Genomic DNA, 22670 nt, shown 5'->3' on the forward strand with positions numbered 1-22670 from the left:
TCCAGCTGTCTAATTTTTGCCAGTCTTATCGGTGTGACAGCTCACTGTCATTTTAACCGTCCTTGTCATTTTTACTTGCACTTTTCTGATCACGAATAAATCCTCCCGTATCTTCGCGTGCCAGCGACCTTGCTGGGGTCGCAGCGCCTTAAACGCCTGCTCAAGTGGTGGGGTCTGACTGCGCTCCCAGGGGCGCCGGGCCAAGGCGCCAGGGTCCCGAGCCCACGCGCGCCGAGGCGGTTGCCCGATACTCCCGCGTGCGTCTCTGGGGGCGCGGGAGGCTGCGAGAGCTCCGGCGAGGGGGCACCTGCGGAGCCCAGCGTGGCCCCGATCCGGCGGCTCGGTTCCGATAGGCGCCGAGCCTGGGGCAGGTGGAGGGAGCAGCGGGAGGGCCCCGAAGCTGGGTCGGGGACCCTGGGAGGCCGCAGCGGCTGCGCTCCGAGCAAGCAGGGGCCCAGGGTCTGGAGGCGCTGCGCCCCCTGCCCGGCGCTCGCTAGCCCCGCCGGGTCGGACGCGCGCCACGTGCCCAGCTGCGCAGCGGCGGGATGGAGGAGGAGCTGGCGTGGGAGACCCACGGCCGTGAGTCCGCGGCGCTGGGGGCAGGGGACACGGAAGGGCGGGCCGAGGCCGAGAGGACCCCCACCCCCTATTCCATCCTCCATCCGTGCAGGGGCGGCCAGGGCGAGGCTGGCGCGGTAGGCGTGACCGCCTCTTTTTCTTCTTTGGGCCCCGGAACGCAAGCAGAGGAGACGCTTGGCTGCATGCGTGGGACTTGCCTTGCGCCCGGTGCCACTGTGGGGGGAAGGGCAGGAGGCATTAGCTAGAAATCATGACGGTCACAGCGATCCTTGCTGAGTTCTGTTTGAGCCAGAGCAGGCCCGTTGCTTGGTCTGCGCTGCACCTGTGGGTAGGTCTTACCGCTGTCTCCATTTGGCAGATGACAAAGCCGAGGCCTGAGGTCACGGCCGTTAAGTGGTAGAAGGCCCCAGCTCCCACAGGATGTCATGGTTGGGTGGGGAAACTGAGCCAGGGAGGGGAGCTGTGGTGTGCCCAGTACCAGGGCCCTGGGCCAGGCAGCAGCATCTGTGTGGGCATCAGGAGCTTTGGCTGCACTGCCTGGGAGAGGAGAGTGTCCCCACTCGGGCCCTCAGCCCTGCAGCCCTGGCTGTCTCCCGACAGCCGAACCCAGGCTCTGTCCACAAATTCCCATAGTACTGGGGTCCAGCTCAGTGAGGACCTTTGAGATCTACAGTGTCCCAAATGCTGAAGCTTAGGAGTAGTTTTGTTGGGGGGGGGGTAGTTTGATCACAGTGCTAATTCTTTCAGAGGGTGCAGGGTTCCGTGTGGTGCCTGGGCACCATCAATCCTTGCATTCATAGAATGAGGAGCAGGGGCTCTGGAGGGGAGTTCTGGGCCGAGGCCCAGCCCTGGCCCAGACTCAGCACGTGGAGTGGGCAGTGTGCAACTGGACCTTCCCGGGCCTGGCTCTGAGCAGCGTGTGCTTGCTCCCCCTGCACCCTGAGCTCTTTGCTGACACACACCAGGTCACTCCCCTGGGCTCCTGCAGCAGCTCCGGGGTCCACAGGTTGTGTCCACGAAGCCCCAGAAAGCCCAAGACCCTCTTCTGCGCCAGAGAGGCTATGAGGGATTTATTTGGGAAAAAAACAACCGGCATGGCAGGCCTGTCTGTGACCTCAGGGTGTCCTGGCCTCCTCTGACGGGACACTGGCCACCGTCCCTGGATGCACAGTGTCTGGGTCCAGAGAGTCGCACTGAACCAAAAATGCAGGATGTGGGTTTTGCAGCAATAAAACCACAAGATTACTCACTGTGTGATGACTGCAAAGGGCCGGCAAATATTTGTCCTCGGAGCTAGTGTGCCTGAGCGGTTCTGACGGAGGGGGCAGGCGTCGCTCCTGTCACTCATGGAACCAGAGCTGCATGGACTCCTCTGTGTGCCCGGCTTCAGGCTGCTGTGGGCTGTGTCAAGTGTGACCGTGGTCTCGCCAAGGAGACTGGACATTCTCCCAAGCCAAGAGCAATCGGGGTGACCGCAGTTGGGGGTGTGGTAGGCTGAGCCCTGGCCCACCTCACCAGGCCTGGGGCCTCCGGGCTCAGACACTAGCCTACAGCGCGGCCCTGAGCCCACTGTGGCGGGGGTAGCACACTGTGGTGAGCCCCCTCTAGTTTGAGACTCTCTCAGGGTGCAGCCCCGAGGGTGAGCAGGCACAGAGAGGGCAAATCATGGCGGGCCTCAGAGCGGGCAGGTGAAAGCTAACTAGGAGTTGGGGATGAGGAGAGGAGAGGTGGCGGCTGGGGGGGGGGGGGTGCACCGAGCCTCTGCCTTGCCCGGGCCACCTTCCAGACAGGACAGAGCTGGGAAAGAAGCTCTGACTGCAATGGGAATGAATTCCATTCCCTTCCCCTAAAGCAGCTCTCGGGGAGGGGACGGGACAGCCGGATGCGGGCACCTGTAAGGGTTGAGGGCCACACCCGGCTGCTCTTGCGCATGCGCTCCCGTCTTCAGGTTTTGCGCGGTCCCGGAGTTAGCGAGAGGAGGGCAGTGTGGGAGGGTCCCTGGCGCAAGCTGCTGCTCTCCCCTGCCCCCCACCGCTGCCAAGCCTCCCGAAGGGAAGACCCCTGCCCGGAGGGGCCGTCTTCCTAACCGCAGCGCCGCCTGATTGGCGTGGGGGACGCTCCCCTCAGCCTGCGCCCGTCCCTCTCCGCAGTGCTCCCTCTGGAGCGGCAGCTGCACGAGGCCGCCCGCCGGAACCACGTCGGGAGGATAAAGGAGCTGATGAGGAGGAGAGTGAACGTCAGGGCCAGAAACCACGTGCGTAGGGGGCTCCTCCACACCACAGTGCAGGGTGACACTGTGGCACAGGGGTCAGTTCCGGGAGCCGGGGCAGGCGCACGCAGGTGCTAGTGGAGGGAGGCTCAGGTTCTGTGCCTATTGTCTCAGGGTCTCTCAGACCGAGAGGGGCAGGGGCCGGGCCCAGGCAATTCCACAGCTCACACTCTTAACCCTGGGTGGCCCATCTCAGAGGGACCTCCAAGAAGTAAAGCTGAGAGGCAGAGAGCGGGGTCAGAGGTCAGCAGTCAGAGATGAGGACACAGTGGTGCCTGTGGTCAGATGCCCAGGCTCAGGACCAAGAGAGGCCCGAATCCAGGGGCGCAGTGTGCGGGAGGCCGATTTAGCTCAGCTCTCCCCAGGCCTGTGCTGTTCTGGGCCCGCGCCCACCCTGGGGGACTCCAACCAGGCAGGGAGGCAGGGAGAAGCCTCGGGGGAGGGCGCAGGTGTGTGTGGGGGTCCACAGCCCTGCTGGGGGAGGGGACACAAGGACAGGCCCGGGCACTGCATTATCAGGGAGCTGGATCAGCAGTAGAGCAGCCGGGACTTGAAGCGGCGCTCCTATGGGGTGCGGGTGTGCCGCTGTTTAACCTGCTGAGCCACAGCACTGCAGGAACTTCGTGGGAGACCTGGGGACCGGGCGGAAGGAGCTGGATGTGGAATTCCTGACGGTTGGGGCTGATGTGACGGGGTTGTGGTTTGGTCTTTGGCGCCTGCCAGGGCACAATGATAACCACGGGGATTCTGGGAAGGGTCTGGTGCATCTTGGTTTCCAGAGCACCTGCTCCCCAGTGCCCCCCATCCTTGGAGAGGTGAGCAGGGTGGAGAACACATCAAGGAGGGGCATGTGGAGGCACAGGTCACTTTAGGTCACCCAGCACGGTGCTGGTGACCAGAGCCTCGGCCCCAACTCCTGGACAAGCACCTGCGAGGAAGCGTGGCCTTGCTGGATGACAGACAACAATGCTGCCGTCCCTCACTCACTGACTCCATTCATCCATCCATTCACGATTTATTAAGGGCTTACTCCGGGTGGGCACCTTGCCAGGTGCTGAGGGCGGAGCAGAGCCCATGACAGACATGGCCCCGCTCTTGGGCTGCTGATGATCTGGGGTGGGGGTGGGGGCAGATATCAGGCCAAGGCTCCCACAAGCACTCCCATCCTGCCGTGAAGGTTGGGGGGCGAGGTATGGCCCACCTGGCAGGGCAGGGGACGCCACCTGAGGGCCAGGTGAAGTGAGCAGTGCCCTAAGCAGAAGGGACAAGCGTGGCAGAAGCCCCGTGGGAGGAAGGAGCAGCTGGGCCCAGGGAGGGGACACAGCTTGCCTGAGACCACATAGAAAACGAGGGCGAAGGGCGGGAGGCTGCTTCCCCCAGGCCTGCTCTGAGGAGCTGGGGGCCAGTGTGCACGGCGGGGTGCTCTGGCCGTGGGGTGCACGACCAGGCCCTGGCCTGAAGGAAGAAACCAGGTGCCCCTGGCGACTTGGAGAATAACCCTGGGCCCCAGGGCTGGGCAGCGGGGTGGGAACAGCAAACACAAAGGCTGGGCGGTGGCTTTTCTGAGACGCAGTGGTGGCCAGTGCCAGGCCTGGCCGAGCCTCAGAGGCCTGGGGCCCACAGTCTGGCCCGAAAACAGCGGGAAGCCGGGGAGAGTTTTCGGTGGTGGGGAACAGATGGAGCCGGTCGTGGCGTTTTGCTGCATTCGCTTCGGCTGCTACCATGTGTGGGACGAGAAGGGGCCAGAGCAGGGCTGGGTCCCAGCCAGCTGGTCAGCAGGGCCTGCAGAAGCCCCTCCAGCCCGCGGCCCAGCTGTCCTGGCGGGGAGGGGTGGGAGGCGGGCCCGGCCGGCCAGGCAGTGACCCGGCCCCTCTCCCTCGCGGCAGGCGGGCAGAGTGGCCCTGCACTGGGCCGCAGGCGCGGGGCACGAGCAGGCGGTGCGGCTGCTCCTGGAACACGAGGCGGCTGTGGACGACGAAGATGCGGTAGGGGGCCCCTCCCAGGGGCACGTCTGCGTGTCTGCCTGTCTGCCTGTCTGCCCAGGTGGGGGTGGGGCGGTGTCAGTCTCCATCCTCTGGGTCTGTGTCAGTTGCTGTCGCTGTCGCAGGTGCGGGGTGGCCGTGGCACTGCGCTGATCCCGCTTTCTCTGGCACAGCAGTACAGCTCCCTCCGCTGTCAAGGGCCTTTCCATGAGCAGCCTCTCGCGTGCGCATGCGCAGGGAGAGCTGCGGGCTGGACAGCCTGATTGCCCGGTTAGCAATGCCGCCGGGAGGAGGAAGAGCTCTCATGGGAGGGAGGCCACTGGGCTCTGCACCGCCAGCACCTGCATGACGTCTGACAGTCATGCGGAGCCTAGGGCAGGCAGTGCACTGCTGAGAGAGGGAGAGAGGGAGAGAGGGAGAGGGAGAGAGAGGGAGAGAGAGAGAATCTTCCATCCACAACAGCAGGGGTTGGGCCAAGCTGAATCCTGGAGCTGGGAACTCAGTCCATGTCTCCCATGTGGGTGGCAGAGACCCCAGTACTTGAGCTGTCACCTGCTGCCCCCCAGGGTCCGCATTAGCAGGAAGCTGGAGCCGGGACTCAAACTCAGGTAGTCCAGTGTGGGATGTGGACATCTTAGCTGTCGTTGTAACTGCCAGACCAGGCACCTGCCCCTTAGTCTGCTTGCTGCTGCTCTAATTGAATATCACAGATGGGGTAATTTGTGTTTTTTTTTTTTTTTTTTTTAGATTTATCTATTTAGGCCGGCGCCCCAGCTTACTTGGCTAATTCTCCGCCTGTGGCGCCAGCACCCTGGGTTCTAGTCCCAGCTGGGGCGCTGGATTCTGTCCTGGTTCCTGCTCTTCTAGTCTAGCTCTCTGGTGTGGCCTGGGAGTGCAATGGAGGATGGCCCAAGTGCTTGGGCCCTGCACCCGCATAGGAGACCAGGAGGAAGCACCTGGCTCCTGGCTTCGGATCGACGCAGCGCGCCGGCCATAGCAGCCATTTGGGGAGTGAACCAACGGAAGGAAGACCTTTCTCTCTGTCTCTCTCTCTGACTATCTAACTCTGCCTGTCAAAAAAAAAAAAAATTTATCTGTTTATTTGAAAGGCAGAGTTACAGAGAGGTAGAGGCAGAGAGAGAGAGCGAGACCTTCCATCTGCTGGTTCACCCTTCAGATGGCCACAACGGCTGGAGCTGGGCCAATCTGAAGCTAGGAGCTTCTTCCGGGTCTCCCATGCAGGTGTGGGGGCCCAAGGATTTTTGACCATCTTCCACTGCTTTCCCAGGCCATAGCAGAGAGCTGGATGGGAAGTGGAGCAGCCAGGTCAAATCGGTGCCCATATGGGATGCCGGCACTACTGGCAGCGTCTTTACTTGCTATGCCACAGTATTGGCCCCTAGACAGGGTAATTTTTAAGGAAAAGCGGCTTATTTGTCCCACAGCCAATTGGGGAGTGAACCAGCGGATGGAAGACCACTCTCTCTCTCTCTCTCTCTCTCTCTCTGCCTCTTCTCTCTCTGTGTAACTCTGACTTTCAAGTAAATAAATAAATCTTAAAAAAAAAAAAAAAAGAAAACAAGGACACTGTAATGCTATACTCTTGAAGCTGTGTTTATGAAGAATTTATTCTCAGGCTGGTTCCTTCCAAACTTTTGGTTTTGAAATGGTCTTTCTTGGCAGTGGGCATTTAGCCTAGTGGCTAGGACACCCTCACTCCACATTGGGGGGCCTGGTTTGAACCTTGGCTCAGGCTCCTGACCCGGCTTCCTGCCTGTGCAGACCCTGAGACGCAGGTGCTGGCTCAGGTCTTGAGTCCCTGCCACCCGCGTGGGAGACCTGGATTGTGTTCCCAGCTCCTGGCTCCAGCCCTGGCCCAGCCCTGGCTGTTGCGAGCTTTTGGGGGAATGAACCAGTAGACTGTAGATCTCTCTCTGTGTGTCTCTCTCTATGCCTCTCAAAAAAAAATTTTTAAATAGTCCCTTCTGAACCGATGATGGGAGTAGATGGCAGGACGTTTTATTTTTGGTTTCACTTAGAAAAAAAAAGCTTGCAATAATATATCAGCCTCCATTTTTAAAAACTTCCTGGTCTTTTTTTTTTTTTTTTAAGATTTATTTATTTACTTGAAAGTCAGAGTTACAGAGAGAGAGAGAGAGAGAGAGAAGGAGAGGCAGAGAGAGAGGCCCTCCATCGTCTGGTTCACTCCTCAACTGGCCACCAGGGGCCCAAGAACTTGGGCCATCTTCTGCTGCTTTCTCAGGCTATAGCAGGGAGCTGGATTGGAAGTGGAGCAGCCGGGACTCAAATCCGTGCCCATATGGGATGCCGGCAATGCAGGCGGTGGCTTTACCAGCAATACTACAGTGCCGGCCCCAGACTTCCTGGTCTTTAAATTCTTAAAGCTGAGAGCTCCCTGGACTGGGTGGCCCTTCTGGCTGCTTGTGTCATGTGGACATGGGGCCAGGTGCATGGCCACACCTCCTCACATTCTCCCCACCTCCCCACGTCCTCTCCCCTAGTTCGGGATGAATGCGCTCCTCCTGTCTGCCTGGTTCGGTCACCTGCAGATCCTGCAGATCCTGGTCCACTCCGGGGCCAAGGTCCACTGTGAGAACAAGGTGAGACCTCGGCTGGCAGCCCCTGGTCCTCTACGCACAGCCAGCGGCGGCACAGGGCCCTCCACCTCTGCTCCCGCTGCCCCCTGCCCACCTCAGCCTGCCCCAACTTGCCCCACTCTCTGAGAACCTTCGGAAGTCCTGACTGAGAGCAGTGCTGTAAGCTGGGTGCTTTCTGATCTGCAGGGGAGGACTCAAAGGAGCATCTCGGAGGCTGGTTAGGGAGGGGGATGCGGAGCGGGGTGCTCTGTCTCTTCCTGCCTGCCCTGGCTCCCTGGGGCAGCTGTGATGGAGTAGAAGGAGCAGAGCTCCATTTAGCGACTCTGGGACCTTGGATGAGCCTCAGTTTTGTCCTTGGAGCTGGGGCAGAAGTGAGGGTTGTGCGGTGAGGCACAGGACCCGGCTGGGTGCCTGGCAGATTGGGGAACTGGTGTCTGCTCGCTGCTCCTCCGTGTGTGTGTGGTGTGAGGGGAGGGTCCTGGTGAGTCCCAGGGTGTACCTCCCAGGGACGGCCACCACGTGCTTCCTCCCTGGCTCCTTCCCTAGTGACTGGATCAGAGGTGATGCCTGGGACCTGCTTACCCATTCCGGGGGGCTGTTCTGAGGACAGCTAGTGATAGAAGACCTCATTTTATACTTCCGGGTCATTTCCAGTTTAATTCCGGGTCATTTCCAGTTTACTTCTCCTGTGGGTGCTGCCTCCCAGTCCTCTCAGCCACCCCGAGCTCAGGGGTTATTTTCCTAATGTGACCTCTGTGACGATGGACACTTAGAGAGACAAGTGACACTGGCCCCAGACCACAGAGCTGATGGATGGGGACTTGAACTCCGGCATCGTCGCTCCCGCCAGCCGCTCTGAGTGGCTTATCCTGGGGCCCACTTGTCACTTGTCCCCTGGGGCAGCTGTGTCCAGGAGGTGGGCAGTACGCGAGAAGGGCCTCCCTCGGCAGGCTGCAGGGGCCACCTGGGCTTGTTTCCAGGACGGCCTGACCTTGCTGCACTGCGCGGCCCAGAAAGGCCACGTGCCTGTACTGGCATTCATGATGGAGGACCTGGAGGACGTGGCCCTGGACCAGGCGGACAAGGTGAGAGCCAGCCCTGCTGGTGCCTGCTGGGCTTCCTGCCTTCCTTGAGGGAATCCTCTGTCATAGGGACCAACTGGCCCCCCTGGGGGAACTGCTGGCCCAGAAGAGGCAATGGGCACAACGGGCAGGGCTCCGGCAGATCATGGTCAGTTGGCTCCAAGAGGCCCTGACCATGGACTAGACAGGTTATAGAAGGGAGCACTTGCTCTCTGCTTCCTGGAGGAGGAGGAGGAGGGAGTATTTGGTGAGTGACCTGGGTTTGCAGGTAGGATATGGAAAGCAAGGGAGCAGGGGTGGGGCAAACAGAGGAGAGAGCATCTCCGGAGCTCCAGAGGTGGCAGGGGCCCCTTGGGTGTGAGTTCTGCAGGGCGGGGACCTGGGAGGGCAGGCTGGAGGGTGCCTGGGGCCCCTCCTGGAGACCTGTGCCTCCAGCCTCTGGGATCTGTCCTTTTCCAGTGGGCAGCAGGGAGGGACCCTGGCAAGTGGCCCTGGTTGAGAATTGGGGTCTGTCCTTTCCAGGATGGGTGTATGGGTCAGGGGGAGGGGCGAGGAGAGTGAGGCCTGAGGGGCCGCCGAAGGCCCAGAGCGGTTGGGGAAGCAGAGCCAGGCAGGCAGGGCGGTGAGGGAGGCTCACTTCTGTCTTTCTGACCAGCTGGGCAGGACAGCGTTCCACAGGGCTGCTGAACACGGGCAGCTGGAGGCTCTGGACTTCCTCGTGGGCTCTGGCTGTGACCACAGTGTCAAAGACAAGGTACAGTGACCACGAGGCTCTGGGCTCCTGACCAGGTTGCAGGACCCTTGCCACCTGGTAAGTGCTGGCACCCCCCCTGCACCCACCTCTGACTCCAGGTGTGCTCTTGGGAGGCCCAAGGAGCAGAGGCTGTCTCGTGCCCCGCCTGCAGGCATGTGGCAGCTTGCACTCAGCCCAGCCCTGATTCAAGGAAATCCATGCCACAGCCCTGAGTAAAGAGCCGTGATTGGATGTGGGGAGGCGGGGTGGCCAATCTGGTTGGCCGGCGGTGCTCCCAAGGGCGGGATGAGCAGGATCAGTACTCCGGAGCTGGGGGGTGGGGGCTGTTCCCACATGCCGGCCTTCTTTCTGAGGTGCTGCTGTTGCTATGGCAGCAGGAAGATAGGAGCTGTTGACTCAGGGTGGAGAGTTTAGGAGCAGGGTTCGTCCATCTGAGCAGGGGTGAGGGCCGGGGAGCAGAGGGGACGGCCCTGCAGTGGGCCACTGAGAATCATTGGGTAAGATGTGCTCTAGCACGTTCTAAACAATACTTCCAGCAAACGGAGCAGCACCACCACTGATCTCGTCGGCGTCCCTGGCAGGGATTAAGGGGGTTCCGTGTGGAAGCGGTGACAGTGAGCTCACAGAGATGCACCACAGGTCTTAGACCTGGCAGGTGTCTCCGGCAAGGGCCAGTTCAGTCTTTTACAGCCATGAGAACTGAGGCCCAGAGAGGGGGATGCTTTGGCCAAGGGAACACAGCAAGGTAAAGGAAGAGCTGGGTGCGGGAGCCAGCGTGGCCCTGATTCGTGGTGCCTCACCCTGTGCCCCTTCCCCACCTGGGGCCCTGACCCCCAATGGGGTCTGCACCAAGTCCATCATCCACACTCAGCCTTGCAAGATCCTGCAGCTTGGATCAGCCCGGTCTCCTCCATTCTGGAAACACAGGCTGAGAAGGCTGTGGGTGTGCAGAGAAGGGACAGGCTGGCCCAGGGGGCAGAGATGATTGCCCCTCAGGATGCCGGGAGGGCAGGAGCAGCGGATGCAAAGTAGGAGAAAAATGAGCTGGGATGAACGCATCCGGAATCCTGCAATCAGCAAGTCTAGAAGGCAGCTTTTGAAGTCGCCCCTGCTGCTTTCTGATTTGGGGTGATTCGTCTGGGGGGGGAGCACTGTCAGCTTCCCAGTGGTCTCCACACCCAGCCCCTGAGGGTCCGCCACTTCCTGTGGGTGCCCTGACCACCGGGCCCTCCCCACCGGGGCTGCATTTCCAACAGCCGACCCTTGCTTACAGCAGCAGCTGCACGCGTGTCCAAGTGAGGGTGCCCCGAGCAGAGCTGCTGGGAGGGGATGTTTAAGGCATTCATGGAGTATTGCCATGCCCATGACGGAGACGCCCGGTTTCATCTTTGATCCCCTAAGAGAGCGACTGCTGTTTTGCCTATGTGTGGCTTGGCGGTGGGGCGGTGTGTGGCTTTCACTGTTATTTTAAGTACTTGTTCCTGCTCCGCTGCACTCTGTGTGAAGCCTCAGAGCCGGGCCTTTGCTTCTGCCTGCCTTTTAGGGCCCTCAGGCGTCTTTGGCTCGCCCCCTGTGGTCCTCAGTGTGTTCCTTGTTGCTTTTTAGAAGATTTATGTATTTATTTGAAAGGCAGAGTTACAGAGAGAGGAGACAAAAAGAGAACAGAGAGAGCGAGAGCGAGAGCGAGAGAGAGAGAGAGAGAGCTTCCACCCTCTGTTTCACTCCCCAAATGGCTGTTAGAGCCAGAGCTGGGCCAGGACAAAGACAGGAGCCAGGAGCTACGTCCGGGTCTTACACATGTATGCAGGGACCCAAGCACTTGGCTCATCCTCTGCTGCTTTCCCAGGTGCATTAGCAGGGAGTTGGATAGGAAGTGGAACAGCTGGGACTCAAACTGACATCCATGTGGGATTCCAGCTTTGCAGTTGGAGGCTTAACTCGATACGCCACAATGTGACCCCAAGATTTTATTTTAATTTATTCACTTATTTTCATTTTATTTGGAAGGCAGAGAGACAGAGACAGAGATCTTGCATCTGCTGGTTCATTCCCCAAATGCCCACAACAGCCAGGGCTGAGCCAGGCCAAACCTGGGAGCCTGGAGCTCCATCCAGGTTGGCCACGTCAGTAGCAGGGAGCCAAGCACATGAGCTATCACTGTTGCCTCCTAGGGTGCACAGTAGCAGAAGCTGGAATTAGGAGTGGAGCCAGGACCTTGAACCCAGGCCGTCTGATAATGGGCGTGGGCATCCCAAGCAGGGGCTTAACTGCGGCGCCCACTGCCCACCCCAGTGAAGCAGGCTGGCCTGGGAGGGTCCGCCCAGTGGAGCCACTTGTCTTGGCTCCATCAGTGTTCCCTTTAGACTCCTGGCGACTCCCAGGCCCCTGGCTCTCAGGTCTACCTCCACACACACGAGCCGGTCCCACGATGGACTCATTGAGCAGATCTGTGCTGCGTGTCTGCCCCCTTCCCGGCTTCAATCTCAGCCCCCGAGGAAGCCTCGGAGAACCAGACAGACAGAAAGCTTTGTCCTTGCGGTGCTCCGGCACGAGGAAGCAGAATGCGACCGAGCCAGGGTGTGCTTGAGGGGGACCAGTGCCATGGGAAAGAGGAGAAGAGAGGCCAGGGGCCACCCTGGACAGCCCTCCCTCCACGTTGAGCTACTGAGGCCTCGTCCTTGAGCATTGAGCGGGGAAGGGTCAGGGGTACCCAGGAAGGGACTGGCTTCACACAGGAACCTAGGCTTAGTTTAGTTTTTATTTTTAAAGATTTGTTTACTTATTTGAAAGTCAGAGTTACAGAGACAGAGAGGAGAGGAGAGAGAAAGAGAGAGGGAGAGAGACTCTTCCATCCACTGGTTCACTCCCCAGATGGCCACAGTGGCCAGGTCAAAGCCAGGAGCCAGGAGCTTCTTCCGGGTCTCCCAGATGGGCACAGGGGCCCAAGCACTTGGGCCATCCTCTGCTGCCTTCACAGGTGCATTAGCAGGCACGGGATCGGACGGAAGTGGAGCGACCAGGACAGGAAGCATCCCATATAGGATGCTGGCATTGTAGGCAGGGGCTTTACCCACTTTGCCACAGGGCCAGTCCCTAGTTTCATTTTTTAAGTGCTGTTTCTGCCTTGAAAATGTGAGGAACCTGAGGATTTGGCCCAGGTTTGGGTTTTGGCACTGGCAAAGCAGGCAGAGCTGCAACTTGTCCCGCGGGCGCTCTGTGACCCTACACATGTCGCCTGCCCTCTCTGGGCTGCTTCTGTGGCTGGGAACCGAGGGGCGGCCCCAGCAGCGCCAGGCCTGCAGGGCTGTGACTCCCAGGCTCTGCCTTCCCCCTGCAGGAGGGGAACACGGCGCTTCACCTGGCTGCCGGCCGAGGCCACGTGGCGGTGTTGCGGCGGTTGGTGGAACTGGGGCTGCACCTCGAGGCCAGGACCGCGGTGAGTCACCCGTGGGGGAGCAGAGAGCTGCGGCATCGGGGCCTTTTGCGGAAGCTGGGCTCCTCGGGGTCATCGGCCTCCTATGGTGCGGAGCCCATGGGGACAGATCTGCAGCAGTCCCGGCTCCAGGGGTTCTCAGGAGGTGATGCGCATAGCCTGCGGCCAGGGTGGTCAGCTGCAGGGGGTTGAGGGAGAGCGGAGGCCGAGAACGCCCCGCGGCCAGGGGCCCCGCAATGCTCACGCTCACCGCTCACCGCCCTCCTGCCTCTCGTGTGTTTCAGGAAGGGCTGACCGCGCTGCACGCGGCTGCGGAAGGCGCCCACCCCGACTGCGTGCAGCTCCTCCTCCGCGCCGGCAGCGACCCAAACGCCCTCACCCAGGTAGCCGGGGCAGCCGCGCGACCCCGGGCGTCCGAGGGCACAGATTCTGGCCTCGGCTTTCCCACTGCGGAGCAAGTTCCTTAACTCTGCCAGCCGGGTTTCCCAGCTGTAAAATGGGGTGAGAGGCGGGGGCGGGGGCGCAATGGGTTAGGCTGCTGCTTGAGAAGCTCGCATCCCATCCTGGAGCACCGGTTCGAGTCCCGGCTGCTCCACTTCCCATCCAGCTCTCTGCTGATGTGCCTGGGAGGCAGCGGATGACGGCTGTGGTGCCTGGGCCCCTACCAACCATGTGGGAGACCTGGCCTTGCTGGCTGTTGTGGGCATTTGGGGAGTGAACCTGTGGACAGAAGATTTCTTTGTCACTCTCTCCTCTCTCCTCTCTGCACCTCTCCTCTCTCTGATGTACTACCCCCCCCCTTTTTTTTTTGACAGGCAGAGTGGACAGTGAGAGACAGAGAGAAAGGTCTTCCTTTGCCGTTGGTTCACCCTCCAATGGCCGCTGCGGCTGGTGCGCCGCGCTGATCCGAAGCCAGGAGCCAGGTGCTTCTCCTGGTCTCCCATGGGGTGCAGGGCCCAAGCACTTGGGCCATCCTCCACTGCACTCCCGGGCCACAGCAGAGAGCTGGCCTGGAAGAGGGGCAACTGGGACAGAATCCGGCGCCCCGACTGGGACTAAAACCCAGTGTGCCGGCGCCGCTAGGCGGAGGATTAGCCTGTTGAGCCACGGCACCGGCCTAACTACCTTTTCAAGTAAGTGAAAAAATAAAGTGAGATGGTATATACTTACCTTTCTACATTGCTGTGAGGATGGAACACCTGGCACGGTGCTGACAACACAGGGCCCACACTTGTGTGTGTTTTAGCACTTGGGCCATCTTCTGCTGCTTTCCCAGGCACATTAGCAGGGAGCTGAATTGGAAGTGGAGCAGCTGGGACTTGAACTGCTGCCCACGTGGGATGCTGCCTTAACCCACTATGTCCATTGCCAGCCCCTGTGAGTGCTGTTTGATTGTTGGGCTCTTGGTAGTTCATAGAACCCCTATCCTAATAATGGCTACCCCAGAAATACATCACCCACTTTACAGATGAAAAAACTGAGGCTTAGTTCGTTTTCCTTTTTCCCCCTCTTCTTTTTCTTTTTAATTTATGAGCTAGAATTTGCATACCATGCAGTGCCCCCATTTAGGTGTACACTTTGGTGATGTCCACAACACACCCCCATCACCACCATCAATTTTTTAAAAAAAGCTTGCTTATTTATTTTTATTTAGTTGAAAGGCAAAATGAGAGAGAGAGAGAGAGAGCGAGAGCGAGAGAGAGATCTTCACCCTCCAAGTGTGTGCAACAGCCAGGGCAGGGCCAGGCCAAAGCCTGGCATTAGCAGGAGGCTGGATCCCAAGTGCAGGCGCTGTGGTGTGGGATACAGGTGTCCCAGAGGGCGGCAGAACTCACCACGCCACAATGCCCACCCCATAAGTTTAGAACACTTTCATTTTCCTTCTTAAATAAATATTTTTCTTTGAAAGAGAAAAAGCAGCTCCCATCCACTGGTTCAGTCCCCAGATGCCCACAGCAGTTGGGACCCGGCCAGAGCTAGGAGCCGAGCAGAGAGCTCAGTTCAGATCTCCCAGGGGGTGGCGGGAACACAGTCACAGAGCCGTCGCCACTGCCTCCCTGGGTCTGCAGGAGCAGGAAGCTGGGGGCAGCAGCTGGAGCGGGAATGGCACTCAGGCCCCTGCTGTGGGCCGTGGGTATCTTAGCCACCTGCTCCCAATAAGTATGTTTTCTGTTGCTAATAATGCAACGCCACGGGCTGGGTGAGTCATAAAGAAAAGAGGTTCATTTTGGCTCAGGGTTCCGGCTGAAGGCCTGGAGGCTGCATACGGGATGGTCTTCCGGTGGCCAGGTCCTGAGGCGGTGCAGGGCATTGCGAGGTGAGGGACAGGGGCGCGTCTGGGTGTCCTGGTCTCTCTTTAAAGCCACGGGTTTTCGGTCATGGGGGGTCCTCCCGATGGCCTTATCTGCTCCTGGCCACCTCCCAAAGCCCCATCACTGATCACCATATCTGGATCCAGGTCCCGCCCTTGGGAGCCCTCACCATGGGGATTAAACAACCCGAGCTTCAGAGGGAACAGACCGTAGTCAGCCAGCGGCTGTCCCACAAGCAAAGCGGTCTCAGAAGCCTGCTCCCCTTGACCCCAGGGCTCCCGTGCACTGATGGGGGCCCCTGTCGTGGAGCCCCACCTGCACAGGGGCCACCCCAGCCCACAGTGCCGGGGCTGCTGAGTGGCCCTGGCACAGGCCAAGCCCCACCGCGCTGTGCTCCTCCACGCTGACCAGGAGGGGCAGGTGTGTGCCTTTTCTGAGGGCAGGGCATTGATGTTTTCGTTTTTGATTTGCCTTTTGTTTTTAGATCAGTGACAAATCCCCTTTCTTTTTTAAAATTTATTTGTTTTATTTTAAAGTCAGAGTTACAGAGAGGCAGAGAGAGAGAGAGAGGGAGAGAGAGAGGTCTTCCATCCACTGGTTCACTCCCCAGATGGCCGCAATGGCTGGAGCTGCACTGATCCAAAGCCAGGAGCCAGGAGCTTCTTCTGGGTCTCCCACAGGGTGCAGGGGCCCAAGGACTTGGACCATCTTCCACTGCTTTCCCAGGCCATAGCAGAGTTGGATTGGAAGTACAGTAGCTGGGACTCGAACTGGCACCCATATGGGATGCTGGCGCTGCAGGCAACGGCATTACCTGCTATGCCACAGTACCAGCCCCCAGCCTTCCTGCTTTTGAAACCAAAAGTCCTTCTGCCCAGGGCGCCTCCAGTGCCTGGCACACTGGGACAGTTGATCATCCTGGTGGGCAGCTGTGTCTGTGGGCCCCGGCTGGGCTCAGATATGGAGCTGAGCCCTCTGGCCCTGCATGCTCCCCTGGACCAGCTCCTGGTGCGGCCAGTGCATGTCAGGGTGGAGGCTCCCTGTCTGGCAGCTCCCCTTTGTCTTCCTTAGCGCCTGTCACCTGCATGTCTTTGCAGCCAGGGAACTTGGCAGGCTCTGGTTGGTGATGGGAGCAAGGAAAAGGCTGAGGCCATTGTGAGCAGCCTGCACTGCTCACCAGGCTGGGGCAAGTCCCTGATGTGCTAACTGCAGGGTTTCCTGGGGATAACAGTCTCGGGGGATTTGAGACCCAAATGGAGTAATTGAAGCCCAAAGCGTGTTGTCCACCCCACTGTGACCCTGCATGAATGTCTGATTCCTTCTAGAAGAAGTGGAGCTGCCTGCACTATGCAGCCCTCACGGGCTCCGAGGACGTGTCCAGGGCTCTGATCCACGCGGGAGGCTGCACCAACGTGGCAGATCACGTGAGTGTGGGCTCCCCACTGTAGAGTCTTCCGTAGCCACAGCAGGGCGGAAGGAGGCGCTCTGGGCCCTTGGTGGGGGCCAGGACTGGGGCAGCTGGGGGCACTTAAGGAAGTCAGATCACGTCCTAGTGGAGATGGGATTGGAAACCAAGCTTGCAGCGCCCCCTGCTGAATTATCTGTGAGTGTTCTCGGCTTGTGTGTGCCTTGTGTCTAAGTGGTGATCTTTTATATTGCTGGTCTAGCCTCTTAGTAGTTCACTTTTTAAAAAAAATTATTTGATTTATTTTGGGAAAGTTAGAGTTACAGACAGAGAGGGGGAGCCAGAGAGAAAGGGAGATCTTCCATCTGCTGGTTCACTCCCTAGATGGGCGCAACAGCCAGGGCTGGGCCACAACAAAGCCAAGAGTCAGGGGCTTCATCTGGGTCTCCCACATTGTGGGTGGCAGGGGCCAGAACACTTGGGGATTCTTCCGTTGCTTTTTCTAGGCTATTAGCAGGGAGCTGGATCAGAAGTGGAGCAGCTGGGACTCGAACCTTATGGGATGATGGCATTGCAGGTAGTGGCTTTACCCGCCATGCCATAATGCTGGTCCACCATAGTTCTTTTTTTTTAAAAATATTTATTTATTTATTTATTTGAAAGTCAGAGTTACACAGAGAGAGGAGAGGCAGAGAGAGAGAGGTCTTCCATCCGATGGTTCACTCCCTAGATGGCCGCAACGGACGGAGCTGTACCAATCTGAAGCCAGGAGATTCTCCCGGGTCTCCCACATGGGTGCAGGACTTGGGCCATCTTCCACTGCTATCCCAGGCCATAGCAGAGAGCTGGATCGGAAGAGGAGCAGCCGGGACACGAACTGGCGCCCATATGGGATGGCGGCGCTTCAGGCCAGGGTGTTAACCCGCTGCGCCACAGCACCAGCCTCCGCGTTGTTCTTTTCACTTTCAAACTGAACAACCTTGGGTGAGGCCTTCGACCCCCTTGGGCCTGTTCCCTTACTGCAGGTTTGTTAGGATTTCCATTGTGTAGAGGAGGAAACAGCTATTGTTTAATTAGAAAGGGGTCGTCTCTTATAGCTAAGATAACTTCTGTGTTACTGTGAGACAGGTGGAACACTGCATAGGACGACAGAGAAAAAAGGTCCCCTTAGCCCCCCTGGCTGGCAGAGCAACGCCTCTCCTCTTTCCTACCGCCCGTCTGTGTCTGTGTGGTGGCACCTCCAGCTGGGGGGAGTCCAGGCTGGGGCAGGTTCTGGGGGGGAGGTCTCGCCTACTGCGCCCATCGAGGCACTGGGATCCTGACTCCTGTCCAGAGGTGCGTGCCCGGCCCGGGCACCAACTGTCACCCTGTACTTCTGTTGCCCACCATTGCTGCTCCTTGTGGTCCAGCGGCCACACCACGTGCTGGAGACTTCAGTCAGTTCTGCCTCAGCTCCTATAAATAATGATTTCGTGAACGTCTTTATGGCATCTGACCTTCTACTTCTTTCACATTACACTTGGGTCCCCCAAAGAGGTGCTAAAAACATTTACATGATTTTTGATGTAAGTTGTCAAACTGCCTTACAGAAAGCCAGAGCCCATAACCCCCAGAAACTCGTGAGTGACCTCACACCAATGCCAGGAATTCACAGTTTAGCAAGTTTTGTTGCTAATGACTCTTTGTTATTGTTTTACTGTGAATGTCTGTTTTAACCAGTTTCTATGAGGTCATCATATGTGTTGTTTGTTCTTATAATTGTTTTCAAATACTAAGATGTACATTTTTATGTAATCAAAGGTATTGTTAGCACAGATTGTTGGTTTTTTTGAGAAGTTAATACTGTCCATATTTATTTTATATGAGAGAGAGAGAGAGAGAAATGCTTCCGTCTGCTAGTTCACTCTCCAGATGCTTGCAACAGCCAAGCATGGGCCAGGCCAAAGCCAGGTGCCAGGAACTCCATCCCAGTCTCTCACGTGGGTGCAGGGGTCCAAGCACTTGGGCCATCTCCCCGAGCTTTCCCAGGCGCGTTGGCAGGGAGCTGGATCTGAAGCTGAGCAGCCAGGACTGGAACTGGCACTTGGATGTGGGATGTGCCAGCATTGCAAGCAATGACTTGACCCACTTTGCCACAGTGCGGGCCCCAAGCCAGATCAGGGGCTGGCTGTTTCTTAATCCTCCGGCCAACACTGGGTATGAGGTTTTACATTTCCCCTAATTAAAAACTAACCAACCTAACTTGTCTCATTGTTGTCTTAATTTGCATCCCTTCCATTATGACTGAACGTGAACATTTTTCCATCTGTAGTGAATCATTTCTCCAAATGGTTTGCCTGTTCAGATGTAGGGATCTAATTGTTTTTTCATTAGTTTGCACACACTGTGTGTGTGATATATGCCAGCCTCCATCTCCAGCGTTGACAGGCAAAGATCCCTGCCTTCCTGTCTGCTGTTTTCATTCTGGCTGCTTTTGTTCCCTGTTTGTATTCTTCTTACTTGTCCTATTTGCATTGTTTTTCATATCAAAATTAGCCTGATGGGACTAACAATGTGAAAACACACTCTCATGAAAAGTGCAGGCTGGGCCGGCGCTGTGGCATGGCGGGTTAATGCCCTGGCCGGAAGCGCTGGCATCCCATATGGGCGCCGGTTCTAGTCCTGGCTGCTCCTCTTCCGATCCAGCTCTCTGCTAATGGCCTGGGAAAACAGTAGAAGATGGCCCAAGTCCTTGGGCCCCTGACCCTTGTAGGAGACCCGGAGGAAGCTCCTGGCTCCTGGCTTCGGATCAGTGCAGCTCCAGCCATTGCAGTCAGTTGGGGAGTAAACCAGTGGATGGAAGACCTCTCTCTCTCTCTGCCTCCCTTCTCTCTGTGTAACTCTGACTTTCAAATAAATAAATAGGGGCCAGCGCTGTGGCACAGCGGGTTAATGCCCTGGCCTGAAGCGCTGGCATCCCATATGGGAAAAGGTTCTAGTCCCAGCTGCTCCTCTTCGGACCCAGCTCTCTGCTGTGGCTTGAGAAAGCAGTAGAAGATGGCCCAAGTCCTTGGGCCCCTGCACCTAAGTGGGAGACCTTGGCGGGGGGTTCCTGGCTCCTGGCTTTGGATTGGCATAGCTCCGGCCATTGTGGTCATCTGGGGAGTGAACCAGCAGATGGAAGATCTCTCTGTCTCTACCTTTCTCTGTAACTCTGTCTTTCAAATAAATAAAATAAATCTTTTTTTTTTTTTTTAAATTTTTGACAGGCAGAGTGGATAGTGAGAGAGAGAGACAGAGAGAAAGGTCTTCCTTTGCCGTTGGTTCACCCTCCAATGGCCGCCGTGGCCGGCACACCACGCTGATCTGAAGGCAGGAGCCAGGTGCTTCTCCTGGTCTCCCATGGGGTGCAGGGCCCAAGCACTTTGGGCCATCCTCCACTGCCTTCCTGGGCCACAGCAGAGAGCTGGCCTGGAAAAGGGGCAACTGGGACAGAATCCGGCACCCCGACCGGGACTAGAACCCGGTGTGCCAGCGCCGCTAGGCGGAGGATTAGCCTGTTGAGCCACAGCGCCGGCCAAATAAAATAAATCTTTAAAAAAAGCACAGGCCCTCTCTCCTCTCTCTTTTTGAAAACAGAAAGCTTTTTATTCCCCAAAGAAATCATATCTGATGACCTTTTTGTTTGCTATTTCTCATCCTGTTTCTGTGTTTGGGAAATGAATTTTCTTGTCTACAATTTGAAAATGTTTGTTTTCTTCTATTTTTCCAATAATTAAAAAAATATCAATTATTTTATCCATGTTATTTTCCCTCTGATATTACTAATTAGTTATCTCAAGGTGCTTCCTCCTGGTCTCCCATGGGGTGCAGGGTCCAAGCACTTGGGCCATTTTCCACTGCCTTCCCGGGCCACAGCAGAGAACTGGACTGGAAGAGGAGCAACCGGGACAGAATCCGGTGCCCCGACCGGGACTAGAATGTGGGGTGCGGATGCTGCAGGCGGAGGATTAGCCTATTGAGCCACGGCGCCGGCTCTTCTTTTTTTAATATTTACTTTTTCTTTCAAAGAGTTACATAGAGAGAAGGGGAGGTAGAAAGAGAGAGGGAAAGAGAGAGAGAGCACTTCCATAGGCTGGTTCTCTCCTCAGATGGCTGCAGTGACCTTGGCTGGGTCAGGTCAAAGCCAGGAGCTTCTTCCAGGTCTCCTACATGGGTGCGGGGGCCCAAGCACTTGGGCCATCTTCAGCTGCCTTTCCCAGGCCACAGCAGGGAGCTGGATGTGTGTATTACAGGCAGCTGCTCAACCTGCTGTGCCACGACACCAACCCTGGGATTTTCTTTTCTTAAAGATTTTTATTTTATTTACTTGAAAGAGTTACAGAGAAGGGAGGGAAAGAGAGAGAGAGAGAGAGAGAGAGAGAGAGAGAGAGAGAGAGAGAGAGAGATCTCCCATCCTCTGGTTCATTCCCATAAAGGCTGCATCTGCCAGGGCAGGGCCAGGCCGAAGCCAGGAGCTTCATCAGCGTTCCCTATGTGGATACAGGGGCCCAAGCACTTAGGCCGTCCTCTGCTGCTTTCCCAGGTGCATTAGCAGGGAGCTGGATCAGAAGTGGAGCAGCTGGGATTTGAACTAGGACTGCAAGTGGCAGCTTAATCCCCATGAGCTTCTTTTGGTGTTAAATTGTTTTTGAAATCCCAGGCCAGCGCCGTGGCTTAACAGGCTAATCCTCTGCCTTGCGGCGCCGGCACACCGGGTTCTAGCCCCGGTTGGGGTGCCGGATTCTATCCCGGTTGCCCCTCTTCCAGGCCAGCTCTCTGCTGTGGCCCAGGAAGGCAGTGGAGGATGGCCCAAGTGCTTGGGCCCTATACCCGCATGGGAGACCAGGAGAAGCACCTGGCTCCTGGCTTCAGATCAGCGTGATGCGTCGGCTGCAGCAGCCATTGGAGGGTGAACCAACGGCAAAAAGGAAGACCTTTCTCTCTGTCTCTCTCTCACTATCCACTCTGCCTGTCAAAAAAAAAAATTTTTTTTTTTAAATCCTTGCAATTTTTCCTTGAAAACTTTTTGAAGACACTGCATGTGCACGGGTCTCGGTTCATCTTGCAGCACCATAAACTTGTCTTTTCATTCCATCGTCTGTGAACTTTTTGAAGTCCTCTTGTGTCTCCTCGCCAGCCAGGCACTCTGTGCACCCTTCAAAAGAGCAGTCACAGGGTGGGAGTTCGGCCTCAGATTAGGAGGCCAGTGAGGACGCCTGCGTCCTGTGTTGGCGCGCCTGGCTTTCATGCCTGGTGCCGGCTCCTGACCGCAGCTTCCTGCTAGTGCGCAGACCCGGCTGCTCCACTTCCCATCCTGCTCTCTGCTATGGCCGGGAAAGCAGTGGAAGATGGCCCAGGTCATTGGTCCCCTGTACCCACGTGGGAGACCCAGAAAAACTCCTGGCTCCTGGCTTCAGATATGCCCAGCTCTGGCTGTTGCGACCAACAGATGGAAGACCTCTCTCTGTCTCTCTGTCTCTCTCTCTCTGCCTCTGCCTCTCTGTAACTCCGCCTTCTAGATAAATAAATGAATCTTTTAAAAAAGTTAAATGATGATGCTTGCCTCTGAGGCAGTGGGGCATAATGTCCACGCGTCCGTTGTCAGCTGCAAGGACTTCCTTCCAGCAGAGAGACCGACAAGCACTGCCCAGCCAGGTGGCCCAGGCCAGCCTCCGAGTGTCCACCTTGCCTGGGTGTGGTGAAATGGGTGCTACAGGGCCGGTGCTGGGTGCAGTGGGCTAAGCTCCCTCCTGCAGCGCCAGCTCCCAAATGGGAGCACTGGTTCCCATCCTGGCTGTCCCACTTCCAATCCAGCTCCCTGCTAATGTGCCTGGGAAAGCAGAAGATGGCCCAAGTGCTTGGGCCCCTGCACCCATGTGGGAGACTCAGATGGAGTTTCTGGTTCCTGGCTTTGGCCTGGCCCACCCCCAACTATTGCAGCCATAGGGGAGTGAACCAGCATATGGAAGACTCTCTCTCTCTCTCTCTCTCTCTCTCTCTCTCTTTCTCTCTCTCTGCCTGTCAAACAGTAAGTCTTTTTTTAAAAACGGCACCTTAGCTCTATAGTCTTTCTCCTCAGCACTCATAACCCCAGCCTAACCGTGGGCAAAGCAGCAGACAAATCGCGGTGAGAGCGTTCTACTAAATATCTGACGAGTCCTCCTCAGCTGTCAAGGTCATCCAGCAGGGAGGCAGTGAGAGCCCGAGACGCTGTC

The 22670-nt window shown here is 57.5% G+C and overlaps 1 protein-coding gene across 1 annotated transcript in view; it reads left to right on the plus strand.

Annotated features, from left to right (window-relative positions):
* The first annotated feature begins 545 nt into the window (after window positions 1–545).
* The window catches only part of ANKDD1A (ankyrin repeat and death domain containing 1A), a 38322-nt gene continuing 16197 nt past the window's right edge, over window positions 546–22670 (plus strand). Inside the window, exons 1-9 of the mRNA XM_062204800.1 lie at window positions 546–579; window positions 2730–2833; window positions 4735–4863; window positions 7353–7451; window positions 8429–8533; window positions 9186–9284; window positions 12622–12720; window positions 13002–13100; window positions 16355–16453. Coding sequence (XP_062060784.1) covers window positions 546–579; window positions 2730–2833; window positions 4735–4863; window positions 7353–7451; window positions 8429–8533; window positions 9186–9284; window positions 12622–12720; window positions 13002–13100; window positions 16355–16453 — 867 coding nt within the window. The remainder of the gene's footprint in view (window positions 580–2729; window positions 2834–4734; window positions 4864–7352; window positions 7452–8428; window positions 8534–9185; window positions 9285–12621; window positions 12721–13001; window positions 13101–16354; window positions 16454–22670) is intronic.

This window comes from Lepus europaeus, chromosome 11 (genome assembly GCF_033115175.1).
Source record: "Lepus europaeus isolate LE1 chromosome 11, mLepTim1.pri, whole genome shotgun sequence".
Classification (NCBI taxonomy): domain Eukaryota; kingdom Metazoa; phylum Chordata; class Mammalia; order Lagomorpha; family Leporidae; genus Lepus; species Lepus europaeus.